This window comes from Manis javanica, chromosome 12 (assembly GCF_040802235.1).
Source record: "Manis javanica isolate MJ-LG chromosome 12, MJ_LKY, whole genome shotgun sequence".
Classification (NCBI taxonomy): Eukaryota; Metazoa; Chordata; class Mammalia; order Pholidota; family Manidae; genus Manis; species Manis javanica.
Window position 1 is genome coordinate 107,591,318 of NC_133167.1, and position 13,110 is coordinate 107,604,427.

Consider the following 13,110-nt stretch of genomic DNA (forward strand, 5'->3'; position numbering starts at 1 on the left):
TTGTTAACATGCTTAAAAATGCATGATGGCTTTGAAAATTAATGTGCAAAACAAAGCCCAATTAAATAATTTGTATTTCTAATGGGAATTAAAATAAAAAAGGACTGACCACTTTTGGTTCACTTTGCTTCTGCAAAGCACAGGCTAGTACACAATTCCTTAAAGTATGTGCACATGGGCCACTGAATTATGTTAATAAATACAAAAATATGAAAAATTTGTAGCTTTAAACACTGGCAAGAATGAGGACTGAACCAGAGGTCAAATAGAGTACAGCAGGAGAGAGAGACTTTTGCCTCTAAATGGTTCAGAAAAGCATAAAATATTTCATTTTATAAACTCATAAAATTAAAAAAGCTGCAGCTATAGCTTTAGGAACTTGAAAATCAAAATGAAAACAACACGCTTGCCTCAATGTTTCCCAGCACTATGACCACCACAGCAGCTGTCGCCTGTGGTCTGGATGGCACTGGACCACTGACGACGTGTGAGGCTGCAGTTCCAGGGCGCTCCTGCCACGCCCTGGGTACCAGCCCCCTTGCTCACAGGAATGTCGAATCGGTGGAGGGACCACACAAATCTATGTTGTATCCACTCATTCGAATCCACGGTAGGAGAGACAGGATGGTGTTCAGGTAAGAGATTATGAACGGTTCATAAGACAGCCATCAGCCCCACTGAGGATATACGATACAAATGCACTGCAGTGACAGTGGGTCAGTGGTACATCACCACATACACAGGCTGGAATACTTTATGGCTACGTTTTCATGCAAATGAACACAATGTATTTGTCGCCTCTTCCAATATGATGCCCAGAGCTCTCCATTGGAATTCCTCCCGCCTTTCGGGCTGTTGGCAGAGGAGACGAAGGAGCACAAGGGCCAGGCCAGGCTGTTCTGATGTGCAGCTCAGCAGGGCCCACGCGGCCCAGTGCCGGGACTTCTCGGCATTCCCATCTGCGTTCCCACAGGCTCCTCCCCGCTTTCCTTCCAAGACTCAGCAGAAGCTTCCTGCCGGCCTTAGGAAGCACTGGCCTGTTCTGCAAGTATCTTCAAGACAGAATGCATTTCAATTCCTTTAGCTTTTTCCCCTTCCTGACCATCTTGTGTAGTCATTGTGACACTGTCCATTTATCTCATGTCAAAAAGAAAACAAAAAGGCCTGCTCCAAAGATGATAATGCTGTTTTTCACTAGAAATATACCTAGGATTTTAGCAAACCCACACAATGCAGAGAGACAGCAGAAACAGGACAGATAAAGAGACATAAATAGATGCTGGGTCTGAGCTGAAAATCAACGCTAACACTTGGTAACAGTTTCTTAGAAGAGTAGAGGCATGACACTGGTACAAGTGTGGGACGAGGCGCTGGTGACCAGGGTTCAATTTTTACTGTCTTACGGGTTAGTGCTGTGATCCAGGCCCAGTGTTCTCAATTCATAAAAGGAGAGAGCTAAATATTACTGATATTACTGACTTTTAAAGCCCTTTTTCCCTTTGATGGCCTTTAAAGGTCTATCATCCCACAGGGGAGTGAAAATGGATGGATATCTCTACCTCCATGCACAAAGACATGAGTATATTTATAAATATGTGTATGACTATGAATATATATGTTTTAAAGATTCTGTTTGCCACAGCAAAGACACTGAAATATTTTTTCTCTTTCATTTTTATCTCAGTGTACCTTAATTTCAGAGAGGCAAGAGCACTTTAGTTTCATTAAAAAAGAAATCCCCAGTATTTTGTAGACTAAATTCATCAATGTCATTTCCAGAGCTGCACTTCAATTGCTCCCATCTATATAACTGATGATTCGGTTCACTGCATAAAGGGGAGAATAGTTTTATCTTCCCTTTCTACCTCTGCAGAAGCAAGCCGCATAGGTGTATCTCAGAGGTGGACAAACAGCCCGGGAAGCAGCCCAGAGCGGAGTCTGCAGGGGGTCGGGCAGGGCAGCCCCCCTTGTCATGCTCCCCTCCCATCCCCCACTTGCAGTGCGGCTTTCTAGTTCCTAGTCTCCAGTCTGCTGGAAACCCTGTCGTTTTTCAGAGTGGCTGCTTCTTCGACAGCTCTCGCCTGCGATACACCAGCAAGGACAGGTCTCCCGCGCACCAACCTGACGCCGGGGCTTCCCCTGGGGTCCCATGTGCTGGCCGGGTCAGCCCGTGTCCTGTCCAGCAGACGGCACCACGCACTGCGGGTGAGGCGGGAGGCGCCCTGGCCCCGGTCTGCTCTGTAAGCCAGGCCTGAAGGCACCTCCCTGCGACCTCAGGGAGCCCCTCCTGGGACAACTTCGATCCTCTCGGCCCCACCTCTTCCAGCCTCCTCTGTAGGAAGTGGTCCCAGCAGGCTTCAGCAGCAGGCAGACCACCACAGGCCTTGCATGGCCCGTCCTCGGCCCCTGCTCCCTGCCCGACCCCAGCAGGCCAGGGTCACCTTGTCACAGCTCCTGCAGGGACAACTAGAGGTGTGGGAGTCCTTCCCCGTGGGGCCACCCTGTCCCATGAGGGATGGGAGCCACTCCTGCTGGCCCCTGGCGGGCAGTTTCCTTCAGCTCCCAGGAGGTCTGGTGGGATTTTTCACCTATCACCACAGTGGTGGCCGGCTGCATCCACATGTTTGCACCCGTCCCCTCCTCCCGGCTTCCCTCGCTTTTCCCCACGCTGCTCCCTGGGACCACTTCCCAAACAAACTTCCTGCACAAGACCTTTGTCTCAGGCTCTGCTTTGAGGGAAACCCAAGCTAAAGCAGCGTGAGAATCAAGTGAGATCAAAATACATCTCTATCTGCGTGTGTATCTAGGCAATGTGCAACTGTAAATCGTCACAACTATTTTTGCTGTACATAAACGTACACACGACCTTAGAGTATCTGCTGCATGTGTATTTGCTCCTTGACTTGCGTGTATCTGTCAGGTGCTGAGAGCCAGAGCGCTAGTAGATACGTGGCTAAATACACAGGTGCCTTGGGAGCCTCTAGAAGCTACACGTGCATGAAATGTGGCGCCTTTTCCCATAAGAAATGCCCTAGCCAGTTTATGTTACCATATTGCCTAATTCAGCTTGCATATATTTATAATGGCTGCTATTGATGATAAAGAGCCATTGCAAAATGACTGAAACCTTTGAGGGGGAAAAATACATTTCCTCCTTAGATGTTGGAGTGACGGTAAGGGAAACACACACAGAAGGAGAGATGTATGTGTGATAAACCCCCAATTAAACCACTAAAGGGAGTGCAGAGCTCCCACAAATACACACAAAGAGCTGTGCCTGGACAGCGCCCAGATACACTGGTGTGCTCCAAGTATTTTAAATTTCCTCCCTCTCAGGAGCAGGGGGACAAGCTGTACTTTGGTGCGGCAACCTTGGTGCCCGTAACGCCATTCCTCTTCACGTCCTCGTCTTTACAGTCGTCCGTATGTGCACTGATGAAAATAGCAAAGGCTTATGTAGACACTGTGTTGGAAAACAGAAAGCCACTCACCAGTTGTTCACAGAAAAAACAATCAGGACAAACCAGTCACAGGAAGTGCCTAGGAGACCCTACTTGGGTGGGGGGCGCCTACACAGCTACGGTAGACGGAAGCAGGTCCACTTATGAAGCTCGTGAAAACACAGACGAGCAGGGCCAGGCCCCCGCACTCCCACAGGGCCTTCCACTGGGCGTGCAGAGCCAGGACCAACACTGCACAGTGGATGGAGGTGGGTGGCCCTGGATGCGGGCTTTCTGGGCTATACAGACTCAAGCACGGCATCGACGCAAAGACGACGAGATGAGCGGCTCCGCGGCCCCCGGGCATTTGGACGTCAGGACCGCGCTGGGCGGTGCCTTGACCCTGCCACCCGCATGTGCTCAAGAGGGCACAGGCCTGCTGCAGACAGCGCCTCTCCGGGCCTTTCCCCCTTCCACCTCTGTTTCTCTCCTTAAATACTGCTGGGGACACAAATGCTTAGGCAGTGAGACCTCTAGATTTAACAAAACAAAACAAAAGCTTTATAAGGACAGGGAGGAAAGCCCCCCAGTTTTGCCACTTTTCTGTCTGAAGACCTCAAAAGATGTTTCAGTTTCCTCATGACAGGGAACGAAGAACATTAGGTCAAAAGCCTTCTAAACAGAATATCCCTGCACTTAATAATCTTGTATTCAAGTTTTCAGACTCATTGTAAGAGCGAATGTTTTCCTTGCTGTTCCTAGGGCGCATGGCTGGGGAAGAGCTGCAGAATTTCCATATCCCAAGCCAGCAAGAACACAGACCTGCAGCGTTAGGAGATCTGCAAATCAAGGCAACAAATACGAAACGTATTTTGGTATTAAAAGGCAACACACAGTGCAATGGGGAACTTTGAGGAGGGTGTAACTGGGGAAATGGCTCGAGGCAAAGGGAGACAGACACAGGGGGGGCAAGTGCACGCAGGAAACGGGGTGCACGGTGCCCAGCGGCGGAGCCTACTCTTCCTCTTCTGGGCAAAGGCACAAGGGAGTTAATGAGCTGCAAAGGGATGGAGTCTGCACTGCGCACCGTAACTCAGGCTGGGATGGTGGCACAGGGGTAGGGGCCGCATGACCATCCCAGAGAGAGGGGATGGTAGACTGTATCAAGTTGAGGGACTGCTGAGGTAGGAAAAAAACATCGTTTTGGGGGTGTGTGGTGGGAGAAAGGACATACGGAATACATTTCGTATCTTGTGTCTACACTGAAATGCTAGAGAACAAAATATTTCCAAAGAAACCTCCAGCTACTTGTTAATTTCCTAGGGAAATTAGATCATCAACATGGACAAAAACTTATTAATTAAAGGCTTCAGGGCACGGAGTTTACTGAAACAGAAACATCGTCCCTTAACTGGGATGTACACAGCTGGTGAGGGCCCACCACCGAATCTCCAAGTTGGGGACGGTTTTTTGTACACTATGCTTTCTTTTCCCAGTCAATTTCAAAATTACTTTCCATTTCTTAGAAAAAAATGATGATTATCTTGGTGAGAAGGAAAATAGCGAGGGAAACATTTTAATGTCTGATCAATCTGCCATAGCTGCCTCATAAAAGGGCTTATTTTTTCTGTCAAATGTGATCATTCCAAGTGTTAGGGGATAATAAAAAAACTTCAGGATATATTGTACATTTTAACAAATATGTCTGTCTTAAGTTAAAATATTTTACTCTGTTTGCTTGAGCTTTGGTGTATTGCCAACCTTTAAGGGCTGTGGTTAGGGTGCAACGCTTTTAGCAAATCAAAATGAAACTGAGCGACAATTTATCCAACTACAATGACAGTGACAGCCTTCAGATAACCGGGTCATTCACTTGAATTCTAGGGAAAGAGAAACAGCTCAAGGACGCACACGTTGCGGAGTGCGTACGGCATTAACTAAATAAGCAGAGGACAAAACGAGTGTGCACACAGTGCCTTCAGATTGTGGTGAGGACTTTTCCAGAGGCACTTGGACCCACAAAATCTGCACCACTGCATAATCATTTTCAGACACGAAGGCAATGTCAAACATCCCTGCAAAACATGAGTATGTGAAGCCACACATGTCAAACGAAAAAGAAACCATGTCCCTTCCCCTGGGAGGTTCAAGTATCTTGGAACTGTTTTGATAAGAGTGGCTAAGTGCAAACGACAAGGACGGGAAACATTTGCCGAAAGAGAGCAGAGCCGGGCGCTGCTAAGAGGAGGGGAGACCCGATTTGCCTCCTATTTTTTTCTGGTACTAAGACTTCCTTACATTAGAATGGAATGCTGTTGGGCACATTTCTATATTTCTGGGTTTCAGTTGCTGACAGTAAAAATAAGGGATACTGAACAGAAACACATCCTAAGGCAGTAAACTTGCAAAGAACTAATTCGTCAAGGTCAAGGGACAGCGAAATGTCAGCGTGTCTACCTCCCTCTGTGTCGATCAAACAGACTTCATTGCTAGACTCGGTCTGATGCTCCTGATTCGCAGCGATTTAGGGAAAGGCGACACTGAAAGGGGGATCTTCATTTGGAAAATGCTCATTTTTACTCTTATGTTATGAACGTCTGAATACTTTATCTCTAAAAATTAGTACTCATCTTTGGAGGAAAAAAAAAGATTGTGCCACCCTGCTCCCAGGATAAAACCAGCTTTGGCAATCTTCAACTCGAGGCTTTTCTGTTAGTAAAAATGAGCCCCTCCCCTTCCCTGACTGCACGGCAGGTGGTCTGTCTCTCTGTTTCGAGGCACTGGGAACCCCGGAAGTGGGAGGGCACACTCGCGCCCATCGTGGGGCCGTGAAGAGGCACGCGCTGCGGCCTTGTGCGGAGCCCCGGTCTGCTCACAGGCGGTGAGGGCTCAGAGGCGCCTGAAGCACGGGGCCCCGGCAGCCCTCAGCAAGGCAGGACGCAGTGGCTGAGACTTCGGGAGCCACCAACGCACATCACCTGTGTGCGTGTTACTGTCGCTCTTATTTCTGGGACTAGATACCGTCTTCTTTGCCCTTGAAGAGCACTCAACGGTCATATCACCCATTTCTCGTAAAGTCTTCATTTGTTTTCACCAACCTCAAGTGTGAGAGCCCAAATCTTTTTGAGAATCAACACAAACAAGATGTCTAATACTTCTGTTTTTCTCCCAAAGACTTCACTTAGTGAGCAACAGGGTTGGTATCACATAGAGTATTTACGTTATTTAGGTGTGGTGTATATATTGTATACAGTCACTATACACATATATACACAATAGCTATACATACACATCACACGTATACATACATCTGTCATTTGCTTCAATGTCAGATCAACCACACACACATACCACCACATACATTTACTGTCATCCTGAAAAACAGTGACATAGCCAGCATTTTGCATCCTATTGTTTTCAAGCTTAGAAAAAAAAATACGGTATAAAGTTAAGAAATTTTGCTTTAAAAAAAAATTAGGTCTTTTATGTCTTTTAAACTTCCTAAGTCTAATTTTAACATGGAACTTGGCTTTAAAAATGCCAAATAATAAACAACCGTTTCATGTCCCTTGATGGCTGTAACCACATTTGACCCAGTAGTTAAAAGTACTCACTTCCCCCTTCTAATTATGTGACCTGGAGTGACAAACGATGGAATCATTTTTACTGAAATCAGTAAGATTAAAACTATTATTTATACTACTTTGTAAATTATTACTTCAGAGTATGGACTCAAACCAAACTCCAGCTTGAGTGTATCTTTCGTAGTTCCAAACTTCCCAGAATAAGGCTTTCTAAATATTATCTTTGCTGGGTGTTAAGAGTAACTAAGATAAGTCCTCTGGATGACTTACACGGCTTTAACTTTAACCTCAAAAATTCCATTACTCCCGTGGTGACGAGGGAGTGAGCGTGTGCGTGAGAGAACAAGGAGACGTTACTGACTTCCATCATAAGCTCTTTCGGACTGTACATTTAAATCACACAAGTTCACAAAGCAGGGGAAGGGAAGAAAAGAATGAACTAAGAAAGAGCGTAGCTGATAGAAAGCCTGAGCTAGTGAGCACTAGCAAGTTAATAAAGGGTTAACAGGGCATCGCTCTTCCGCTTTTAAGTCTGTTTTAGAAATGCTTGTTGGACAGGCAAGTAATTGTTCCTGATTTTTTATAGTTGTCTAATCTATTTGACTCATACTGAGAAGTAAAGGCTTCAAGTACAAGATTTTAAAAATGATCAGAACTCTAGTAATTGTTGGGTTTCTTGCTATTTGAAGAACGGGGGAGTGACGGTAACCATCAAAGCAACAGCCTGGAAGGAGGCCGGGCGCACAGGTGGGGCAGGGGCAGAGCTGACGGTCAGCAAGCGATGCGAGCAGTGACCTTACGGTTCCAACGCCGATCCAAGGCCTCGTGACACCACTCCACACACAATTTATAAACTGTACCAAGAAGGAAGCCCCTGAACTCTCCAGGGAAAACTCTGCCCATCCCACTGCATTTTCTCACTCTTACAGGCAGAATTTCAGAATTACTTACTTAATGGCTAACATTTTAGGAGAAATTATGTTGGATGACTAGCTCAATGATGGCTTCTCTTCAGAGAATTACAAGTTTTAAAGAATGGCACTACAGGTAGTTTTATAACCAGCTTTCAATTATTCAGTTTAATAAAAGATTTGAGTTATAACTATGTGAAAGAGAAATAGAAACAGGGTTTGTATCCTCGTGAGCCTATGGCTTGGACCAATGAATGGAATCACGGTTCTTCTCATCACTGGATCATGAGGAAAGGGAATTAAGATTGAAGTACCCGAAATCAATGCATGCACAATGACTTTAAAAGCATAGTGTAATGAATCCTGGAAACACTTCTCTGATTGATCAGAAACCCTACTTTATACATGAGGACACTGGGGCACTCCAAAGTTTAGTGACTTTAAGAGTCAAAGTAAAACACGGAGGTGGGTATCCCCGGCCTGAAGCCCACATACTCCTTCCCACACCTGGCTGTCTGCATTTATGATTATTTACATAAGTTTACTGCCAAAGACATACGTGTTTATGCCTCTTGCAGTGAAACCAGCCTCGTCACTCTTTTGCTTAAGCTACTATGCGAGGCAGTAAGCACGCCCATTGTCCGCAGTAACCCCGGGCCGCAGGTCTGACTGGCTCATGAGATGCTGACTAGACTAGGGTAGTATTGCCTGGCAGACCAAGTGATGACATCGTGGAAATAATACATGTTAAGAAAAACTTCATAGGTCAGGTATGCGATGAACTCAGTGAGAGGGAAGTGGGGTGCACTCTGAATGTGGACCTGAGGGCTTCTGTTATTACGGGGAGTCCAAAGGTGCGCCCTTGCTCACACTATCTCAGAGAGTCTTTGAAAGTCTGGATTTCAAGAAACCGCAAGTCTGGCTGTGGCAGAAACAGTGACGCTCCTTAGAACCAAATTCTCATTTCCTGTGTAACACGGACAGAGCTTCAGCGGGGCTGAATGGGCACAAGGCAGCAGAGCCACCACGGCCTCCCCCCGGACTGCTCGGCTGTCTGCCCAGCTCTGTGCGGAGGCCCCGCTGCCGCCCTCACCTGCGTCGGTGTGGACTTCTACACATCCTGAACAATGAGCAGCTTCTCTCCCGCCCATGATGTACTAAGCTGCCAGATGTTGAGTCAACCCAAAATCACACTGTATTCTACTGTATTAGTGTCAGAAAAGCCCCAAGATGTCAAACCTAGGGCAAGGCACAGGTCTTGCAGTAGATGTTTTAAAGGCAAGGGAAAACATTTAGGAATGGGATTTCTGATCATCTGACTCATGACTGCCTTTCTGTCGCCTGTTCTATTCCTAGCTGGAGAATTATATCCAGGACAACATGAAGAAAGAAATGGTAGAGATGCAGCACAATGCGGTGCAGAATCAGACCGCGGTGATGCTGGAGATCGGAACGAGCCTGCTAAACCAGACAGCAGAGCAAACCCGGAAGCTGACAGACGTGGAAGCCCAAGTGAGTGATGCAGCGGAAAACACGGTCCAGCCCCATAAACCCTAGCACAAAATCGTGCTGCCTGGTTACTTAGTGAAATAAAGGGAAAGTAAAGAAATCTCAAATAGAGAAGAAAAAAGAATGACTTGATAAGAAATTGAGAATTTGTGGCTAGATGGGAATTTACGATCAGTAAATACATCTTCATTTTCAATGTTGAGGTTAAATTACATTATTCTCTAGGGGCCCTCAAATCATGTCCGTATTGCTCTTTCTCGACTACACGATAAGGGCTGCTCCGCCTCCCTGGTGTTTTCTGGACTCCAGATATTTTTTCCATGTCTAAATCCTGAACTCTTTTGTGCATTTGAGAAATGAAAAGCCAAATGCTAGAAACTTTGTCCTTAAACCTCACTCTCAGTGAAAGAAGACTCTTTTCAAAATGATTTTGAAAAGAGTCTCATAGACATGTATTATTTCTCACAGATGCTTTTCAAAAATGATTTTCTATAATGAGCTTATACAACTTTCGGTATGAGTTTATAGCGGAAGCAGCAAAGAGTTTATAAGCAGCGGCAGTTATAGCACAAAGCGCGTTTAACCCTTACAAGACCCCGAGTTCTGGGTGGTTCTAGTTCCCCCATTAACCAGATGTGCCTGGGCGGGACACTCAGCTTCCCTGGGCCACAGCGCTTTGAACCGTCAAAGGAGAGCTGGGTCAGATGACCAGCTGCTGGGAGTCCGTGAGTCCTGGCTGACAGTATGAAATATGGAAATAGTGTAAGCATAACAGCAGAAGCGTGAACATTATACCAAAATTCATCCAGGGTCACGCTAAATTCCAGAGTCATGTTAAATGACATACAACATGTGACCTAGTAAGAATATTCAATGTGGGGAAAAAAAGTGCTCTTGGTGGAATTTATGGAGATGCTCCAAGTTCAACCCTCGTTGCTGGTGAATTGGCTTTCTGGCTCCTAGTGCTGCTTTCTCTACAGGCTTAGGAAGTTTGTCCCTTTCTACTCTGAGCTGTATGTAATGCTCAAAAAAAAGAGGAGAGTTAACTGTAAACGATTCCCACCACATATTATTCCTATGAACTAGCTCAGCGGAAAGGACCAAGAAATGGCAGGCATCCTGGGAGGGTGGGATGCGAGGCAGGAGAAAGCAGAGGCTCCGACAGCAGGAAGAGCCCGTCTAGGATGGCACAGTGTTCTTCCGCTGTCTTCCTAAGAACCGCTGGGGAAGGTAGAGAAAATGGCAGGGAAGTGGTACAAGGATAAAAGGTTGGGTTTTTTTTGGTTATTGGTAAGTTTTAATGTTTCACATTGTTATTTTGGATAAAAGGTTTTTTATCTGAGGAGACAGTAAGAAGTTATTTGCTTATCAAATCTTTCCACAACATCAGAACAGTTTAGGGAAAACACAAATATTTTACATCATGGATCACAAGATACTGAAAACTGTAATCCCAAAAGGTAATAAAAGCTAAAAACGATAAGATACAGTTTTAAAGGAAATGTATCAATATATCCTTGGTCAATTATTAAAATGAGTTAGTAATGCTCAAGTCACGTCTTGGTAGTGGAAACTGGTGGGCAATCGAACACTTCTGAAAAATGTCCTGGAACTACAACACTTCTTCTATTATCAGATGATGATAATAAAGTGTAAGACACAGCAATACTGTAAACCTTTGCTACGGTTTATGTAAGTCAGATTTATTAACATTTAATGAGCTTTTGTTGGGTCACATGATTTTTCAATGTATCTATTGTGAAACTAGGTATAATGTGATACAGGATAACAGGAAAATAGGAAAATGGCTGGAAAGAGAACAGCCTCAAATGTCTAAGTAAACACACTGAAATGGCTGAACCTAAGCAAGGACATCAAAGGACCCAATATGCACCCCACCTATTTGAGGCATTTGCTGAGCAGTTACTATGTGAAACAGATTTAAATACAAACATGACAATTTCTGATTAGAAGCAAGATTCTTCTAGCCTGTCAGAGTGAGAGACTATTACACAAGGCAGTGAGAGGTGGTTGGAAGCCTGAGATCCTAGAGCCAAGAGACCCCACCTGACCTGGATACGTCAGCCACCTGCGGCTGGACGCCCTCTGAAAAGTGATGGAGAAACATGGTAACTGGTCCTGGATCAGCCGGCGCCTGTACCCAGCCACCCCACCTTTCCCCCACTGAACTCACTTTGTTTGCCCTTAGGAGTGACATAAAAGCCACGAGTTTCCAGTTCTTTTCAGCAATAACCAACATAGAATGTTAGGGCCCAAAGAATAGTTAGGCCTAATCTATATTCCAGGTGTTAATATTAAAACTCAGCCCCCATGTTGGCCAAGGCCTTTTATCCACCCGCAGAAGAAGGCTCATGGCATGACCTCTTCCAGCTCTGACCATGGCCCAGACCGACCCTCGGCCTGCACGGCGGGGCCACGCAGAGCCTGCTGCGAATGACACAGACCCCAAGCAAACAATGATTCTTTCAAGGACCCCTATTCCTGGGCAACACTCACACATGACGTCACGTCCTGAATAACCATGACACAGAGGATGTGAGTAATGGATTCTTCCTGCTAAAAGGCAGCCAAATGTGGCAGAACTCACCCTTAAAGCTGTTTGAACACAATGGGAACAGCAAGGCTGCGCATAGTGTATGTCAGAAAGGACCGCAAAGCAGACCTGTTCCCACTTCACACAGAGGTGTTATTGCTTCCTATTGGGTGATGGGATTTTTAAAATAGGAAAAAGAGAAATAGAAAAATAATAAAAGGCTATTTTTTATTGCATACGACCAAATATTTTTATTGCACACAATAAATGCATACGACTAGGAAATACTGAGCTAAAAATGAGCTATATTGTTACACCATGGAAGCACGTGACTTTTAATCAGAGGTCCGCTGGCAAGGAGGTACGAGAAAAACCATTTTGTTCTGAGCAGAGGCAAAACTTTTCACTTGTGAACAAATTCGGATACATTACGTATGACCAATTTTTACTCCCACTTGTCTCACTGTGTGAAAAGAAATGACAGAACATGGCAGAACAAGAAAAATGACATTATATGATTTGACAGAAACACCATTGCCCAGAACTACTAAATGCTTTCTCAAATAACGACGTGGTGAGAAAAGTGTAACACACTCCAGTGCGATTCAGGACATCAAGCCTTTGTAGAGAATGAAAATTGTGCCAGAATAAGATACTTTGGTAAATAAATGATGCTTTAGTTCTGTTTTCTTAGAATCTAGATAAGTTAATTAAAAGGAAGTTACATGTATTTAAAAAATGATCAACAGGAATTTTATTTTGTTCTGTTTAGGTATTAAATCAGACAACGAGACTTGAGCTTCAGCTTCTGGAACATTCCCTTTCCACAAACAAACTGGAGAAACAGATTTTGGATCAGACCAGTGAAATTAACAAACTGCAAGATAAGAACAGGTAATAAAAGTGCAAAAAAAATGCATACTCCATAATCGCACACTTCCTAGATATGAAAGCCTAGTTCATGCGACTACTAATCATAAGCATGGCTTCCCAAGGGCTGAAACATAGCGCGTGAGGACCAGAAACCTTCAGAGGGGAAGGTGGGGCGCAGCTCTGGAGGAGCAGGCTGGCAGCTGCGCTTCTCAGACACCCCCAATTTGGTTATTCATTCT

The 13,110-nt window shown here is 45.2% G+C and overlaps 2 protein-coding genes across 12 annotated transcripts in view; one reads left to right on the forward strand and one right to left on the reverse strand.

Moving 5' to 3' along the window:
- The window catches only part of MCPH1 (microcephalin 1), a 204,212-nt gene that overhangs the window by 87,250 nt on the left and 103,852 nt on the right, over positions 1-13,110 (reverse strand). The gene's annotated exons all lie outside the window — the stretch shown is intronic.
- Positions 1-13,110, forward strand: part of ANGPT2 (angiopoietin 2) — a 50,728-nt gene that overhangs the window by 17,506 nt on the left and 20,112 nt on the right. For all 5 annotated transcript variants that reach the window (XM_073219226.1, XM_073219227.1, XM_036995966.2 and 2 more), the window contains exons 2-3: positions 9,292-9,447; positions 12,771-12,892. In XM_073219226.1, the coding sequence (XP_073075327.1) occupies positions 9,292-9,447; positions 12,771-12,892 (278 nt within the window). The remainder of the gene's footprint in view (positions 1-9,291; positions 9,448-12,770; positions 12,893-13,110) is intronic.